Source organism: Hydra viridissima, unplaced genomic scaffold, assembly GCF_058129835.1.
Source record: "Hydra viridissima isolate aposymbiotic clone 2 unplaced genomic scaffold, HvirCarnegie_v1 scaffold_10, whole genome shotgun sequence".
NCBI lineage: Eukaryota > Metazoa > Cnidaria > Hydrozoa > Anthoathecata > Hydridae > Hydra > Hydra viridissima.
Genome location: NW_028324309.1, coordinates 7,978,237 through 7,997,167, shown reverse-complemented (window position 1 = coordinate 7,997,167; position 18,931 = coordinate 7,978,237). Strand labels below are relative to the sequence as shown.

The window sequence follows — 18,931 nt, the reverse complement described above, 5'->3', positions numbered from 1 at the left end:
TAAAACTCACCTAAGTAAAAACTATTTTATGTGCTTGTGTTATATGTTGGTCTGAATTGAAATATTACACAAATACAGAAAATAGTTAATACTAATGCGTTTTATGTTTTACTCATTTCTTTTGTCTTTACCCATTTCAATTTCTTTTTTAATTAATTTTATATTTATACAGTAAATTTTTAAAGAAAAGTATTTTTATTAAAATAATATTAAAACATAGAACATTACTAACATATATTATCCATGCATTTTAGATTTTTCTAATATGTCAAATAAATATAGCAAAACTGTTATTGACAAATATTCAAGAGTATGGACAAAAAATTTAGGTTCGTTTGAAAAACATATAACATCAAGAATTGGTCTACCCTTTGTTGAAAAACCATTGGATTCATTTAATAGAATGCTAAAAAAACTTTTATTATTGGACGTTACAACTACCTGGCATTAATTGAAAAAAGCAGAAAAGAAAGAGTAAAGTTTATTGCTGTTGAAATAAGTAAATTATGGAACAAACTCAACTTTCCAAGTATTTCTAAAAAATCAGTTGAAAGAAAAATTGAAAAGGTTATAGAAAAACATGACAAGTATCTTAAAAAGCCTGGCAAAAAGGAAGAATGCTCTGTTTTTGGAGATCTTTTTGATATCACCAATATTAAGGGGATATAGCTTAGTCTGGAAGATAAAAAATTTTATAACATACAATTATTAAGTTCAGGAGAAGTTGGTCACAGTACTAACACACATGTGTCATTACATCCTTCAAAAGTCAGAGTTTGTAATGCAAAAGATACAACTTCTACAAGCAAAGCAAATAATTGTCCAGTAAGCAGTTCAACTGCATCAGAAGAAAGTGGTTCAGATTTATATTCACAAGACAATTGTGAACCAGCGGAATTAAAAAAATTAAGAAAGAGAGTATATAATAGAACAAAGTTAGCATCTAATCTTGTGATAACTGAATCTTTAAGTACAAATAAATCAGCTAGAATCTGTAAAAAGTTATTTGAAAAAGGTATTGAAATAGAAACTCCAAGTCAGACAGGAATATGGAGATTAACTATAAGGCAAGGGGAAAGCATGAAGAAAATTTTTGCTAAAATGGTACAAGAAGAACAATTCTGCCTACATTTTGAAGGAAACAAAATAAACAAGACTGAATACCAAGTTGTGATACTTCAAAATGAGAAAAGGAAAATTAACTTAGAAATTGTTAAATGTGAAAGTGGAAAATCTAGTGATATTTTTGAAGCTTTTAAAAAATTGCTAAATGATTTTGATGCATGGAAATGTATTTCAATGATTATATGTGACACAACAGCAGTACACACAGGAAGATTAAATGTTGTAATTGTAAAAATACAAAATGAAATGGAAACCAGAGGCTTTACTAAACCACAATATTTAGCATCATATACTGGATCTCCTATTAAAAAACGTTTTGGATCATTTTGTAAATTGTAAATCAACAAGTCCTGGTTTTGATTATAAATTTGTGAAGGACTTAACCGAAAGTTATGAAAATCTTCAAAAAAATTATACATATGAAGCTGAGCCTAATCATTACATAAACTTGGGATGGTGAGATGACTTCAAGTTCCTTTATGAGTTATGTGAAGCTTTTAGTTACTTCAAGAATCATAAAAAATTACCAAAAATTAAGTGGCACAAGCTTCCTCCATTGCACAGTGCTAGATGGAACTCTAGAGCATCATATGTTCTTCTTGCCTATTTTCTTATACCAACATGGAGGTGTGAACTTGAAAGTGCAGCAACTTTTATTGCAAATCAATGGAAAAAACTTTGGTTCAGCAAACAATTATTTGATGATAAATCTATACCATATGCTTGATGTATTGACTAAAATTAAGTGTACAGCTGCTTTAAAGTGCTTTATGAAACACTGGAGCAAAGAAGATAGTGTAGTTCATATTCCAAGAACAAACATCATTGCTGAACGAGGCGTTAAATTGATGGAAGATCTCCTTCAAAATTCAAAAAAATGGGAATATGCAAATATGAAATTTATTGGAAAGAATATGCAAATGTGAAATTTATTGGAAAGAATGACCTGTGAAACGTTAAAACTAACTTGCTAAAAATAATTACTTTTATTGATCCACTTCAATGATATGTAGTTTATAAATACTAAATATAATTTAAAATTAGTTTTATTTATTTTTGTGGCTGTTCATAAATGGGTTGGAAATAAGCTTTATGTGTCAAGGGGGGGGGGGAGATTTTTGCAACTAGACTACCATTAAACCAGTTTTTTTTATCAATTACTCAACAGTTCTCAGGTTGTAGAAGTATGGCCACAACAGATTCAAAAAATGTCATAACCCTAATGATCATAAAAACAGCTAGAATTAAGTAGTTCAAATAGCTAGTGATAACTAGTGATATCATATCTGAAATCAAGTAATAAAAAAAATCTTCATCTCCAAGTAATAAATCCTGTATATTCCAAATAACAGTATTTTACATAGAACTTGTATTATTCACAAAAAGTAAATTAACTTACAAAAAACCATGCTTTAATTTATATTTTGTTATAAAAAATATATCAGACAAAAAAGATTCAATAATTGTGGTAGCTTTTTTAATTTTTTTTTTGAAAGCCAGAAAGTTAATCAAGGCAATATTTTCTTAGATGAGTTATCCTTGACTTTTGATTGCAAACCTGGCTTTGTCAACAATAAATCTGTTCTGAGTTTGTTTTTTATTGTATCTATGTACTAACTGCTGTATTGTTGCACAACTTTTCCACCATTTACTACTACTTGACATAATATCTCTTACTTAATGAAATATATGGCTTCTCAGACTTTTTCTTTTCTTGTCCTTCGTTGTCCTGAATAATGTTAAATACAACCTGTCATTTTAAATGTTTTTAGAGTATTTCTGAGGCCATTCTCAGAAATGAATAATCCATTTGCTATTTCTCTGTTGCTGATCCTAGGGTCATCTTTTATATCCATTATCTGCCACTTTGTTGCTTCAATTACTGCTTTTCAACTCACTTCTATGTATCTTAATTTTCAGATTCTCTCAAAGTCCTAATGAAAAAAAAGATAAATGTGGCTGAAGTGGTCATCATTAGTAACTATGCAAACTTTTAAAGAAAACTATCAAACTAGCATTAACAAGATATTTATGAATAAGAATTGTTTTGAAAAGAAAATAGAATCAAAATCAATTTAAAACTTTGTGTGCCTTTTTATTTGGATATTTTTTTTTTATATTTATATGTAAATACACTTTAAAATGAATTAATAAACAAGTAATGAACTATTGACTTCTTAGTGACACAAGTGAAGTATTTTTCCTGCTATACAATTAAGTAGTTTTTTTTATGATCTTTTGATAAAAAGTAACAAACCATCTTAAAGATTCTTTTTTTTTTTTTTTTTTTTTGAAACCTCTCTAAGTTACAGAAGTTAAAAAAAATCAAAACTCCAAAAAAGTGGCAAAACTCAGTTTTGTATTTTTTTTTAACATAGTTGCACTAACTTTGGATATGTTTTTGATAAAAAATAAAATGTATCAATTATAATAAGTCATATCAAGATTTCTTATTTTTCACAAAATAAATAATGTTATATAAAACTAAATAGTGTTATATAAAAGCTTTTCTATATAAATTGCCTAGTAGTTAACCTTTTAGCATATACAATAACTGTATTATAGATATTACTAGGAACTCAAGTATTGTAGAAACCTCTGGTGTTGAAATATGTTTATTAATTACCTTTGCATGTTTATAAAAATTTTGTTGCTTAAAAACAATACTAAACATCCAAACATCCCTAAAATAAATGATACTTATTTACTGATATAGAAATGGAATGTAAAAAATAAAAACCACTTGAAATAAGATTTATTTTTTACCTATAGAAAGTGTACCTCAACCTTTACATACATACATACATACATACATACATACATACATACATACATACATACATACATACATACATACATACATACATACATACATACATACATACATACATACATATAATTTTACATACTATACTACCTACCATTAGATAATAACTTGTTTGGCTTAAGTTTCGTTAGTGCCATAACTAACCAACGCACACGATATATAATGGAGTATTTAGATTGAGACAAACATATAAGAGGTGTAAAATTAGTAATTTAATAAATTTTCTTGCTTTGTCTCAGACCATTAGGGGTCGTCCATAAAGTACGTACGCTCATAGGGGGGTGGGGGCGATCTTCAAAACGCGTACGAAAGCGTATGGGGGAGGGGAGGGGGAGGGGTTGAATATAAAAGTGCGTACGCACTAATTTAAAAGTAATTTTTCTTAGTTAATGCTTATTTTTATACTAGGGTTTGTAATCCTGTGCTATATTTAAAAACCCTGGATTTCGGGATTACATTTACCTATTCCCGGGATCCCGGAATTAATACCGGGATTTTTAAATACCTGTTTTTGAAAGATTTTAACATTATTTTAGAAAAATTTTTAGGAAATTAATAAGACATTAAAAGTATGTTTAGAAAAAACTTTCAAATTACAAGGAAATTCTTTGGTTTGTTAATATTATACATGCTTAATTATTAAATTATAAAGACTTCGTTGTTTTTGTAGATATAATATACATATGTAATTATTTTTGATTATTTTTAAAATACGTTTTGAGGAAGCAGAGCACATCCAAAGTTTCATCACCCAGACGACTTCTTATTTTTGTTGCAAAAAGTCTGCCCACAGAAAAAGCACGTTTTGATTCCACACTGGTAGGCTTAATAGTCATTAAAAAATTGTACGCTCTTTGCAAAAAATCACCACGTGTTCCTCCATTTTCAAACAATACCATTTCCTTTTGAATTTTCATCGATAACGTCTTACATAGAGTTGGTATGCTAGGCAAATGTGCTTTTTTTATAGCTTTATTAAGTTCGTCTGTGATTCTTTTGCTGTTTTTACGAGCAAAAGAAATAGATTCAGATGAAGAGTCAGAAGAATCAAAAACAATTTCAAGTAGTGCCTCATTTGAAACAGAAAGTTCAACTTCTGATTCAGACTCATTAGCTGTTAATGATGTAGCTGGATTTGTAGCGTCTAGTCTTTCAAGTAACTCAACTATTAATTTGCGACATTTTATTGAAGTCGGAACTGTTACTAGCTCTATTTCAGATTCGGACTGAATGTTGGTTCTACCATTTTGCAAATACTGAAGGATCCCACTTGCATCGGTACGCCTTTGTTGTATTCGAAGAATGAGAGATGAATGCAACTTTTGACTTAAAACATTGTTAGCATCTTTAAGTTTTTTTAACATAAAAGTTATGGCAACATTGCTGTAAACAAATTAGTATCCCGACATCAAAGGGCCTCAACTGTTGCTTTAACTGGGACTAGCGCATTAATGATAGCAGATTTAATCTCAATATTAGATAAAGCCAAAGATTCACCTTCCGGTAGACTTATGTCTATTAATGCCTTTTGTATACAATTTTTTAATAAATAGACGAGTTGAAGCATTGACAAAAGACTGTTCCATCTTGTCTTGCAGTCTTTAATTAGAGCTATTTGTTTCCCAAATTCAGTCGCAACATACTTCTGCAAGATATCATTTTTTTTTGGTGATCATCTGAACATTACTATTACTTTTCGTACCTTTTAGATCACTGGACCAAAATTTACCTCAGTAATATCACATTGGTTTCCTCGATGCCAATTATGACTAGCATCGAGATCAACCAATTTATCGTTGTCAGAAAAATCATCATCCTCGCATGAGTTACTCTCTTAAAAATTGTCTTCTATATCTGATTGTTCGTCTTCGTCTTGCTGATCTATTTCTCTTTCTATATCCTGCTTTTGATATAGTACTTCAATGACGGCCAGTTGCACACCATGGGCAAAACATAACTGTTGATTTACAGGTAGTATTCTTTCAACTTTTTTCATCACACTTGCTCTGTCAGTCATAATACCAACAATATCTTTTCTCAAATCAAGTCCATGTTGTGCAAGCTTTTGTTCTAATAGCTCAATACACTTATCCGCAGACATTGATCCTGTTATACGATTTAAGCCTAAGCTCCAGAACTGACAATATCGTGCATTTAAATTAATATTCATGTAGCAACAGTTACGCAGTGATGTCCATTCATCAAAAGATAAAGAAAATCTTTCTCCTACACCGAATTTAGGTTTTTTTTTTGCTAGCTATTCAGTAATAAAAAAAACTCCTTATTTTTTTGCTGTAATCTACAACCATTTTACGCACAGTGTTGACTGTTGTGGGTAAACTTTTGAATCCGATAGCTATAAGACCTGCACGTATACCACTAGAACGGCATATCACGTTGAATGAAATCCCATCAAGGGCTGTTAATTGTGCAAGTGTAGCAGGAAGTGATTTTTCTTCTCGCTCCAATATTGGAAAATAATTGGTTAACGTTTTGTTTTTTTTTTATTGGTGGTTCATCTCGTGTATTTACTGAAATATTAGTTGGTGTGAGGTTAATTTTATGGATGGAAAGTAAGTGCATATGGAGACCTTTCGTTGAACCACCTCCAATTTTTAAATTTTTTTTGCAGTCAGTAGACTTACACATTGCTGTTTGCCCTTTTTCTTCTCTTAAAAAATGTTTCCAAACAGCAGAATTACTTTTTTTGTCATATTCCATGTACGAAGCCATTATAATTTTAGAAAATTTACTGTTCAAAAAACCAGCAATTTTATTTTTTTATTAAAACTTGTACTATAAAATAGTCACAAACAGATAACATCTATTCGAGGTAAAAATTGTCAGAAACTTGAATAAATGCGAAACTTGAATAAAAACTTGAATAAAAGCACCAAAAATTTTTAAGAATGTAATTGCAATCCAATTTCAATTGTTATAACAACTTTAATCCATTTATTCAAAAACATAACTGCAAGAATTTCAAAATTGTAAAGTTCGAATTTGATTGCAATCGAACGAAAAAATAATTCAGGAATTTTCAATACGAAAGTAGTGAAATCTTAAGCGAAGAAATTTTAATTTAAAAATGTTCAACTGAAAACGATTTCAAAAAAATCCCGGGATTGAATACTTAATCCCGGGATTCTCAATCTTATTCAGGTTGTTGTGAATGTATTTTGTCTAAAATCAAGAGACCCTGGATTAAAGCTGGATTTGATGTCTTAACTGATTTTAGTTTAGTTAAAAAACTTTTTAATTTGCATAAGTCCTATTCCAACTTGAAAAAAAATGCAAAAAGGGGAACTAGTGGTGATATGGCTAAACAAAACGATTTTTAGATAGAAGTAAAGAAACTTTTTTGGGCTGGTAATTCTAATCTCAAAAACATGATCAGTAAATATAAAAAAAGATAAAGAAAGTTTGTTATTGGTTCAGAGGATATTAAGTATAGAAAAAAGGTATTCATTGCTTTTAATTAACTTCTTTATCTCTGGTTCAACTTCTATTAATTCTCTTTTCCACTAATTCTAAAATTAAAAACTAAAACTATAATTGTTATGTAAATTAGGCAAAAGAAAGCATCAGAAAGAAAAATTGTTCACAGCCTAAGAGTTTGAGAGATGATGTACCTAACGTTGAACTTATAGACACAATTCTAAGCGATGATTCTTCAATTGAGTCTGATTTTGATCCAGGTGATTGGTATCATATAGAAGTCTCTGAAAACCCAGACACAGTAATTGCAAAAATCCAAAAGATATTTTTACTGGTAATGTTTCGCTTACTGCTACAGCCTGTGATATATCACCTAATGTTTTACAGAAGGTAACAAATGCAATTCTATATCAATCAGGTGTTGATCTTAAAGAAATTAAAAGGAGTCAGTCTACCGCATATAGAAAAATGAAAAAAGAAAATGAAAACATGGCAACCATTTCAAAAGAAGATGCCATAGACACATCTTCATATCCATGTATAATTTATTTTGATGGCAAGACCTTGTTTGAGCTAAACAAAGGAAAAATATTAAAGAAGGGTAGAATGGTTGTTTTAGTTAACATTAATGGAGAGACTTACCTACTTGGAGTACCTCCACTAGCGTCATCCACTGGTGAAGATCAGTTCTTAGGTGTAATGGACTTAATTAAGGAGTATCAACTTATGTCAAAAACTAGAGGAATATGCTCCAAATAGCTTGTAGGCATCATGTGACTGAATTAAGAATGGTTGTCTTTTGGAAATTAGTGACCAATGAAGAAACTAATGGACCTGATAATCCTCTTTTCAAAAAGCTAAAAAATATTTTTGAAGAACCTAATTTTAACTACAGTATGCGACAAAAGTGTTTACATGTTTTTGAAAAATATTCTTTTTTAAAGTAAATGATTGAAATACATGTTTATATATCAATATATATATACCAAAATAAAGGTAATTCATTGTAGTTTCATGTTTTGAGCCTGAATTTAAATGAATGAGAAGTGTTTATAGCAAATTATTTATTGAAACAAAATGTCAGATGTAAACAGTTTTGTCGCGATTTATGCTATTATTAATTTTAATGCGAAATTAATACTTTGTGGCTATATTTTTAATTTGTTTAAATAAAACATATCTCAATTAGTAATAAACGGTTTATTTAAACTTAAAATTCGTAATGTAAACAACAGAAAAATTATAATTGAAAGAATGAAGAAAGTGTCGAAAGAAATTGAAAATTTAGCTGTTCAGAAGCTTAAATCAGGATTGTCTCTTCGTGAGACAGGACGAGAACTTAATATATCTTATTGTTTAGTCTATAAAATTAAGAAGCGAAACGATATAGAGGAGAAATGCAACAAAAATGGACGCAAGAAAATTGACTTTATTCCAACAGTAAAATATGGCGGCGGAAAGTTGTTGTTTTGGGGATGTTTCTCTTCGTCTGGTGTTGGTAAAATCGTAAAAATTGATGGAATAATGGACGCGAAACATTATATTGACATTTTAAACAATGGCTATTTGCCTAGTTTACGAGGATGGCGAAAGCAAATTCGTTCGACACCTTTTATGCAAGACAATGATTCAAAGCACAAGGCAAAAATTACATTAGAATTCCTAAATTCGAAGAAATTTAAGATTCTAGAGTGGCCTGCGCAAAGTCCCGATCTTAACCCGATCGAGAATCTTTGGTCTATTGTAAAGAATCGAGTTTATAATTATGAAACAAGAGCAGCCAGTCGACAAGAATTATGGGAACAAGTTGAGTATGTTTGGAGTTCGATAACTGTTGAAGAATGCAAGAAGTTGATTGGTAGCATGCCTGCGAGAATTGCAGCAGTCATTAAAAGTTGTGGAGGCTACACAAAGTATTAATTTCGCATTAAAATTAATAATAGCATAAATCGCGACAAAACTGTTTACATCTGACATTTTGTTTCAATAAATAATTTGCTATAAACACTTCTCATTCATTTAAATTCAGGCTCAAAACATGAAACTACAATGAATTACCTTTATTTTGGTATATATATATTGATATATAAACATGTATTTCAATCATTTATTTTAAAAAAGAATATTTTTCAAAAACATGTAAACACTTTTGTCGCATACTGTATAATTCAGTTCTACTGTTATGGTTTGATTAGAATAAGGTTAAAAGCAGTCTTTTAAAGAAGGCAGCTATGAAGTCATTAACATTTTGAAAAGTATATGTTGGTAAACCAGGTATTATAAGAGATGATAGAAGTGAGCTTGCAGAATTAGTTGTCACTTACTTATCCCCTATAACATATAAAGTAAGAAAAACTGGTGCTATTCATCATGCAAGATTTTTAGGAAAAGCAATTTATTATCTAAAGCTTCAGCTTTTATCCAATCAACTTACATTTGTTCAGGAAAATAATAAACTGAAAATTGAAATTAAGCTTATTACAGAATTTATTGTTTGCTTTTATGCAAAATGGTATCTACAATCTGAGGATGTCATCAGCGCTCCTTTTCTTGACATTACAGCCATACATCAAATGCATCTGTACAAGAAGGTATGTACAAACCCATTAGCTGTCGATGCTGTATTAGAGTCTCAGTATAAACATTGCTGGTATTTGGATTCAACAATGATACCTCTAGCTTTGCTAGAAGACGAGTTAGCATCAGATGAGAAGGCAAAAATTGCATCAGCAATTCTGTCATTTGATATGCCTAGCTCTGACTATTATAAACCTGAAAATAAAGTAAAGCAAGATATCAAGGAAATTTATAAAATGAATACAAATATTGGGAAAAAACCACCATCCTTGTCTGCCTTGGTTGATGTCTTTTCTTACCTGATTTTTGACATGATTGGGTTTGATAAGCAACAAGTTCAAGACTGGCTCTCACTTCCCTAAACTATTGGCATACTCAGTCATGCTTCAAAAGTTTTCAAAAGTATGCTGAAACTTTGATTTTTGTAAATGACCATTCAGAATGGTCAATAGGTATGATGGCAGTATATTCATAGATATTCTGATGAAACTGAAAAGCACAACAGATTGCTCACTGTTGACAAAGTTCGATCTGTATTCAGATTACCAGAACAAAAGTCTGGTACAATTTCAAAGACTAAGTTTAATGATGGGCTTGGTGTGATGCGGAAAAAGATAAAGATTTAAACTTAATTATTATTAGATTTTGAAATGTTTTTTCTGTTCTAAAACTTGAATAGAAATTTATCTTTTTATTTATTCTTGCTCATTTTGATTTTTCAATGTAGATAAATAGTAGTTTTTTAAATATAGATAAACGAGATTGCTGAGGTCACAATCAATCACTGTTCATTCTTTCTGGCAAAGTGAAGTTGGTTGCCCCCTCCAGCATGTCTTGGGAATAGTCAGAGAGGCCCTGTGTGTGTATATATATATACACACACAGGGCTTATTTATTTGGTTGTATATATATATATATATATATATATATATATATATATATATATATATATATATATATATATATATATATATATATATATATATATATATATATAACGTGTGTGTAATTGATTCGTAGAATTTATAAAACAAGAATTTATTAAACAATTTATAAAACAATGTACCCAAATGATACTAAAACATAAAAACAACAATTAAAAGCATTAGTGACCTGTATATCATATAACACAGTTTCTATTTTTAGAAATGATTTATTCTAAACATATTTGCATGTTAACATTATTCTACGAATCAATTACACGCACGTTATATATATATATATATATATATATATATATATATATATATATATATATATATATATATAAACCTAACCTAACCACAAAAATACTAGTTTTCATGCTTTTCAATACCACCAAACATAGATTTTTGAGAAGTAAGAAAAAAACTATATATTTTTAAATAAAAATATAGGCCTATATACATATAGCAGAAGAAAAAAAAAGGTTTGAAAAAAAAAATAGCCCCTCCCTCAAGACAGCCCGAAAATGACCTTTTTTTGGTCATTTTTCCCCTAAATTATTAGATTGAGGGGGGGGTCAAAAGTGATTCGACAGCGCTCAAACTTTTTGAGGCTTGTTTTTTATACATTTGCCCCAAATTTAGGGGGTATGGTTTTTTAGATTTGAAAATTTACTTTTTTTGAATACCCCTAGTACATACATACATACAAAGTCATTTCAATATCAAATTTGTTTGTTACAATCAGTAACCAATAATAGTAATTATATAAGATCATTGATATCATGCAAAGATGTACTTACACTGAAGGCTGGCTATGTAATACTGTAGCTATAATACAAATTAAACATCTGAATAATTTTACTTCCAAGTACATTGTTTAGCACTAAACAATAAAATTCTCTTATGTTTGTTTTTATGCTTTCCCCTTGAAATTAGCTTTTTTAGTTAATAAAAGGTTTTATTATAGTGCTAAAAAAAAAAAAATTTAACAGAGAAGGATGATTCTAGAATCTTTTAATATCACTGGCCTCCAGAATTTTCTGCATTTCTAATATTGCAAATGAAAAAAAAACCTATTCACCCTCTATAGATATTTTACCCTTTCGAGATGGTTTTTTTTTTAAAAGTACAAATATGTTTTTTTTTGTATTTTTATAATTTTGTTTATCAATAGGACCTAATCTATTGGAAAAGTGCAAATAAAAAATCAAGGGGTTGGCAGGGGTGGTGGTACATATATGAACCAGCAGTCTTCTCTAGTGTTTCATATGTGTACCATCAGTACCATATAAATATTGTTCTTGAAAAAAGCTGAATTCTTTATTGTTATATAATAGAGTATTTTTGCTCAATAAATATTGCATATTTTGAGTATAACATAGCTAATTGACATAAACAAAAATGAACATACATGCATATTATAAAATATTTTATGTTGAATAATATTTTATGTTGAATAATATTTTATGTTGAATAATATTTTGAACATAATGGAAGGTCATATTCCAGACAAATTGTTTTTGTCTGTTTTTGTGTTTGGTTTTCCACACATCTTCTACATCTACATCTTGGTGTTCCTTCCACAGGAAGATGTGGAGATTTTTCAGTTGCAGTTTTTTCACAGATGGTCTCCCTCTCTACAATGAACATTGTACAGCTGCAGTTTTTCTTCCCTCATTTATCATTTCCTCTGCCAGGGGAACCAAAAATTGTTTCAAAAGAATTTTGTTCTTTGTGGCCTTCTTATGTTTATCCAAGCATTTAGAAGAGACATAAGTAAGTAATAAAACACTTTCTTCCACCATTTGTTCAATTTACCATCCAGTTCATATAGTCCTATCATTGGGTCTACTAAATCCACTCCTCCCATAATTTCACGATGAAGCGCAATCGTCTCTGGGCAAGAAACATTACATTTTGAGCAGTCTTTCAAAGTTTTCTTCACTTCTGTAATATCAGCATTATGACAATTACTCAACATAAGGACTTCTTTTGTGTCTTGCCATTTTACAAATAGTTACAGTCCATTTTTACTGCACTGAAACACACACTTGCCAATTTTCAGCTTTTTATTGATTTTAGGTAAATGTTTTCTATTTTTGTTGCACATTCTTAAAGCGTCCTCAATAAATAAAAGTGTATGCATATATGTGTTTGATGATTTAATTATGGTAATCCATCTTGCTTTGTAACACAGTTCAAGCAATACATAAATGAGGTTCCAACCAGGGCTGTGGAGTCGGAGTCATGGAGTCGGAGTCGGAGTCAGAGCTCATTTTGGCTGGAGTCGGAGTCAGAAAAATTGTACCGACTCCGACTCCGGTTTAAAAAAAATCTTTCAAAGTTTCATAATTTTTATAAGGATTTTATAGATGTTACAAAACTACAAGTCCCAGGATGGTCTGAAAGCTGTAGGATATCCAGACACAATGGGAATTGTAGTTTGCAACAATTGGAGGACAAGGAGTTTGACATGTTATTTTTAGGCCTTTAAAACAGTGATAAGCAATAGGGTATTTTGCTGCTTATCACTGAGAATCATATATCACCTCCCTTGCGCTCTCCTCTACCTTCCCTTAAACTAGATAGCTTCATGATCCACCAACTCCCGACTTAAATTGTCTGCCACTGTGCTACATATTCTTAGTAGAAAGCTAGGCGTGCCACCACCAAGCACCAAAGAGTTGCTCCACAAACAGAAAGACTGTAAGTATTCAATTAACTTTGTTTCTCTGGAGAGAGAGAATATTAGAAAATTAGTGATTGAAGAAGCTGTTAAACAAAAAGAAGAACTTAATGAATGTCTCAAGGGACGCTTTGTGTTTCTTAACAGAGTGAACTATTTTGCAATCAATGTTTAATTCATTTTTGAAAAAAATGAAGCAGTTACTAAGGCATTGGCAGTAAAAGGCGCCAAAACTAATCACACCAGCGAATTTCTCCAGGTCTTAGTAGAAAAGATTCTTAAAGAATATGAACTTAAAGAAGAACAAGTTCTTTCATGTTTGAAATATTGTCCAACTGACAATATTTCAAACATGATTTTGACAAATTCATAATGTTATTAGCGACTGCATAAGAGTTTATTGCATAACAAGAGTTCAGAAAAGTTGTTTGTTCAGAAATTGTTTTCTTATAAATATTGTTTAAAGCACTAAGACGTTGGAATATTTGTATCATAGTGATGAAATAGCCAATGTTAACATTTTACTACAGTTATTTGTTGTTACAAATAAATAACTGTAGTAAAACAAACAACCATTTGTTGTTACAAATTGGTTACTTATGAAGGAGTCGGAGTCGGAGTTGGGAGTCGGAGTCGGTCCATGATAAAATCAAGGAGTCAGAGTCAGAGTCAGAGTCGGAACAGCAGCTTACCGACTCCACAGCCCTGGTTCCAACAGTTATGTTTCATATAAATAAAGTCCTTTAAAGACTTTTAAAGACTTTTAGTGCATTTTAGAGATGAACAAATAAAATTACAGTGTTAAAAAGTTGACTACTTTTGTAATACTGCACTTTTTGAAAGTAATAGAGATGAGCTATAAAATGAAAATTTGATTTTTATTTTGAATGTGTTAAGTGCATGGTAGTAGTATCAGTTGAAAAACTTGTGATATAACATACATTGTCAAATCAGTAAATAACTTCTCTTCTGAGAAGAATTTGATCATTGACTAGCCATAGCTCTTTAAACAGTTTAGAAGATTTTTGATTTTTATATTCTGAGAGTTTTGAGTCTTTCTGTCAAAAGTTGACTGCTAGGCCTAACAATACTGACCTTCCCAAGAGTCTTTAGAGTCCTTTTCCAGTCTTTTCATCAACTTCAAACACTTTGGCAGTCTTTCCAATGAATAAGGTACTGTTTTTTTCAACATGCTACTTAAGTTGTTCTGTAAACTTCTTGTTAACTATATTGTTCACAGAATTTAAGTCCTTTCAGCACTATCACATTTTTTTTACATTAAAAGTGTACTTTTAGAATTATCTTGTTGGTAAATCTTTTTGGATCAAAATTAACACTTCAGTTTTTGCTTCCACTTTGAAACTTTTTAAATCAATATATATAGAACATATTTAAGCAGGGTGTATATATGTTATTAGTTTATTTTAAAGTATACTTCTAACCTAAAGTACTGAAGAAATTTTAACACACATATTAAGATATTAACTATCAAAATTTGAAAATTCAAATTGGTCTCTTTTTGTTGTATCAAAAAAGTTCTTTTGATGCAACAAAAAGAGACCAATTTGAATTTTCAAATTTTGCCTGCACTTTCTTCTTAACAATTTGAATGACTTCTTGTACAAGCTAAACACTTTCTTAATAGAATTGGATTGTGTAAGTTTGATTTTATCTCCTTAAACCTCTTCCATACATTGAAAACTGTTTTTCTGCAGACATTTACCTGTCTGAAAACATCCTCATTACTTATACCAACCATTTCCAAGCAACAATTTGAATGTGTTTCATTTTAACGGATATATTTAATTAGATTTGAAATATTTAAACTAAAGTTTGGCATTATTGAAAGTGCATCATGAAAAACATATTTTAGGATAGCAAAAATTTTAATGTCTATGTCATTATTTGCTAATTATATATATACTTAAATATTGGGTAAATCCAACATATATATACTATTATGAATTGTTATTTAGTGTAAATAAAAAAACCACTTTTTGTTAGGAATTGCTTGTTAGGAATTGCTTCTTAGAAATTACTTATTTTTGTAATATAGAAGTATAAATTTTTCAAAACATAAGTAAACTTTCATGGGTGCCTAAACTGGTTTAAGTATTTGCATTCAAAAATAACAACTCTGTCTTTTACTACTCTATGCATTTAAAAAATTTTTATATTTGTCTACCTTGTAATAATTAAAAATTGTTCAATCATATTAACTCAATATCAACTCTGCTAATTAAACATGTAAAGCAAAATTAACTATTCTAGCTATTTATATTTCAAAATAAAATATAGTAAATATAACAATTTGCCTAGATAACATTCTAAACTTTACCTCATAATATTTACTAGGAGGGAAAAAGTCAAAACCGTACTTTACCTAGTTCTTCACCACATATCACACTCAAATCCCCGCGACGAGTTTCAGGTTCATAAATTTGTACCATCTTGTACTACTGGTTAAAAAGATATTTTTAAAGTATTACGGATTTTAAGTTCTTTAATTAAAAGTTGTATTACTCTTTTAAGGCACTTCAAATCCTGGAAAACCACAAAAAAGAGGTATGTTTTTATTCTTTGCTTATCAAACAAGTTTCTAAAGCTTCACAAGTCTTCTACCTACTGTTCCAGATCTGGTGTACTACTACACACTATATTACACTTGGTATTGTGTGTGTGTGTGTATATATATGTGTGTGTGTGTGCGTGCGTGCGTGTGTGTGCGTGTGTGTGTGTGTGTGTGTGTGTGTGTGTGTGTGTGTGTGTGTGTGTGTGTGTGTGTGTGTGTATGTATGTATATACACCAACACACACACACACACACACTTAACAGCAAAGTTAATGCACCACTTATACATTTCGATTTATTTTAATTGTCGTTAATATTATCATATTTTGGCAAACATATTAAGAATAGAACACATAAACTGGGAAATACATATTTCAAAGTTTCACATCCACCCACCCATCCATACATCCATACATACATACATATATGTATGGATGTATATACACATACATACATAGATACATACATACATACATACATACATACATACATACATACATACATACATACATACATACATACATACATACATACATACATACATACATACATACATACATACATACATACATACATACATACATACATACATGCATACATACAGTGAGAGAAATAAGTTATCCGAACAAAAGATTTTACTGTGAAAAATAAACTTTTGTCAGGTTTTTTTCAGAAAAACATATGTTTTTGATAAATACTTTTATAATTATTCTAAAAGCAAATTTATTCACGATTTTATGTTGCAAAAAATTAATCAAAGGTAATTAACTTGCGTTGCTAAAATTTAACGATTCCCGAAGGAGTGTTAAAACTTCAATGAAAAATAATTATCCGAACATGTTGTTTTGTAAACGAAGTTTTGAAATTGATTATTAAAAAAAGTTTTTAAACCAATGGTTTTAGAAATATTGTTGTTTTACAACGAGTAATTTTTAATAATTGACTGATATTTTTTTAAATTCATTTGATTTACCATTGATATCATCAAGTATGGGAGTTAAAACCAAGGAATGGTCCCAAGCTCAGCGCAATTTGGTTATTGACTTGTTCAAGCAAGGTAAAACGTTTAGGTCGATAAATAAAGCGACTGGAATGGCATTAGGAACCATCAGCGATCTGGTTAAAAAGTATAATATGTTTGGATATGTGCAAAATCAGCCCAGATGCGGAGCAAAGCGTAAAACAACATCAAAAATAGATCGACAAATTGTAAAGATGGTGCAAAAAAACCGTTTTTTATCAGCACCAAAAGTGTCAAGCCTCCTTGAGAAAGATTTTGGGTTAAAAGTGAGCTCATGTACTATTCGAAATCGATTGAAAGAAAGTGGATTCAAAGCAAGAGTTCCACGCAAGAAACCATCCCTTTCAAAAATCCATCGAAAACGAAGACTTGCATTTGCTAAAAAATATGTAAATATGCCGGTATCATTCTGGAGGAAAGTTTTGTGGACGGACGAGTCAAAATTTAATCTTGTGAAGTCCGATGGAGCTCAAAAAGTTTAGAGAAAAAAAGGGGAAGCATTCACACTCAGTTGTATTCGAGGCACAGTAAAATTTAGTGGAGGCAATGTTATGGTATGGGGATCGATGGCTTGGAACGGAACAGGAAAACTGGAGTTTATTGATGGAATTATGGACTCTGAGGTTTATGTTAAAATTCTCAATAAAAATCTTCTGGCTTCAACTAAAAAACTGCGATTAGGAAAGCATTTTATCTTCCAACAAGACAATGACCCTAAACATACGTCAAAGAAAGCAAAAGAGTTTTTCATCCAAAAGCAAATTGAGTTACTTGAATGGCCTGCGCAAAGTCCAGATCTCAATCCAATTGAGCATATCTGGGCAATTCTTGATAAAAAATGTGGCACACGATGTCTAAAAAGAAAAGAAGATTTAAAAATCATGCTCCAAGAAGCTTGGGCTGATATCGACTCAGATACGACAAAGAAATTAGTTGAATCGATGCCATGTCGACTTGGAGAAGTCATAAAAGCTAAAGGCGGTCCAACTCGATATTAAAAAGTCAAAAAAATAATTACTCGGAGAAACGTTAATCTTTAAGCCTTAATCTTTAAAATTTTGTTCGGATACTTATTTAATGCTAAAAAGTTGCATAGTTTAAATGTATCTTAATTTTTTATCAATTAAATATTATTATTGATATTTTTTTTTTGCATATTGAATTCGTAATAAAATTTTCTTTCAGAATAATCCTTTCTTTTATTTCTATAAAGTTTTTTTTTTCGGAAAAAACCTGACAAAGTTTATTTTCCATAAAAAAATCTTTTGTTCGGATACTTATTTCTCTCACTGTACATACATACATACATACATACATACATACATACATACATACATACATACATACATACATACATACATACATACATACATACATACATACATACATACATACATACATACATACATACATACATACATACATACATACATACATACATACATACAATAATCTAAATTGATATAACAGCAAATGTATAGAGAAGTTTTTGGTCCCAATAAATCTATTCGTTTTACAGAGTCAAAGACACCAATCATAATAGTTCCAGCTGGTACAACTGCACTAATAACACTAATTAATTGTAAAGACTTTCTCCAAGACCATAGGTATATTTTTAGGTTGAAAATGTATGTGAGAGGTCATCCCACTGATCTCTATAATAACTGGATAGCGCAACTCCGAGCAAAACTTCTTATTTTTTGACGCCAAAATCGCCATATTGGAAAGCCCCAAAAATTTTAATCCCGTAAGCTTTAAG

The 18,931-nt window shown here is 30.2% G+C and overlaps 1 protein-coding gene and 1 pseudogene across 2 annotated transcripts in view; both read left to right on the top strand.

The window, feature by feature from the left end:
• LOC145180847 (parafibromin-like) overlaps positions 1-18,931 on the top strand; it is a 60,725-nt gene that overhangs the window by 37,602 nt on the left and 4,192 nt on the right. Inside the window, exons 14-16 of the mRNA XM_090101205.1 lie at positions 15,935-16,010; positions 16,112-16,144; positions 18,692-18,779. Coding sequence (XP_089957331.1) covers positions 15,935-16,010; positions 16,112-16,144; positions 18,692-18,779 — 197 coding nt within the window. The remainder of the gene's footprint in view (positions 1-15,934; positions 16,011-16,111; positions 16,145-18,691; positions 18,780-18,931) is intronic.
• On the top strand, positions 7,859-10,800 carry LOC149882968 (uncharacterized; annotated as a pseudogene). The gene is made up of 3 exons (XR_016444632.1): positions 7,859-8,284; positions 9,140-9,145; positions 9,563-10,800. The product of XR_016444632.1 is annotated as an uncharacterized LOC149882968 (transcript).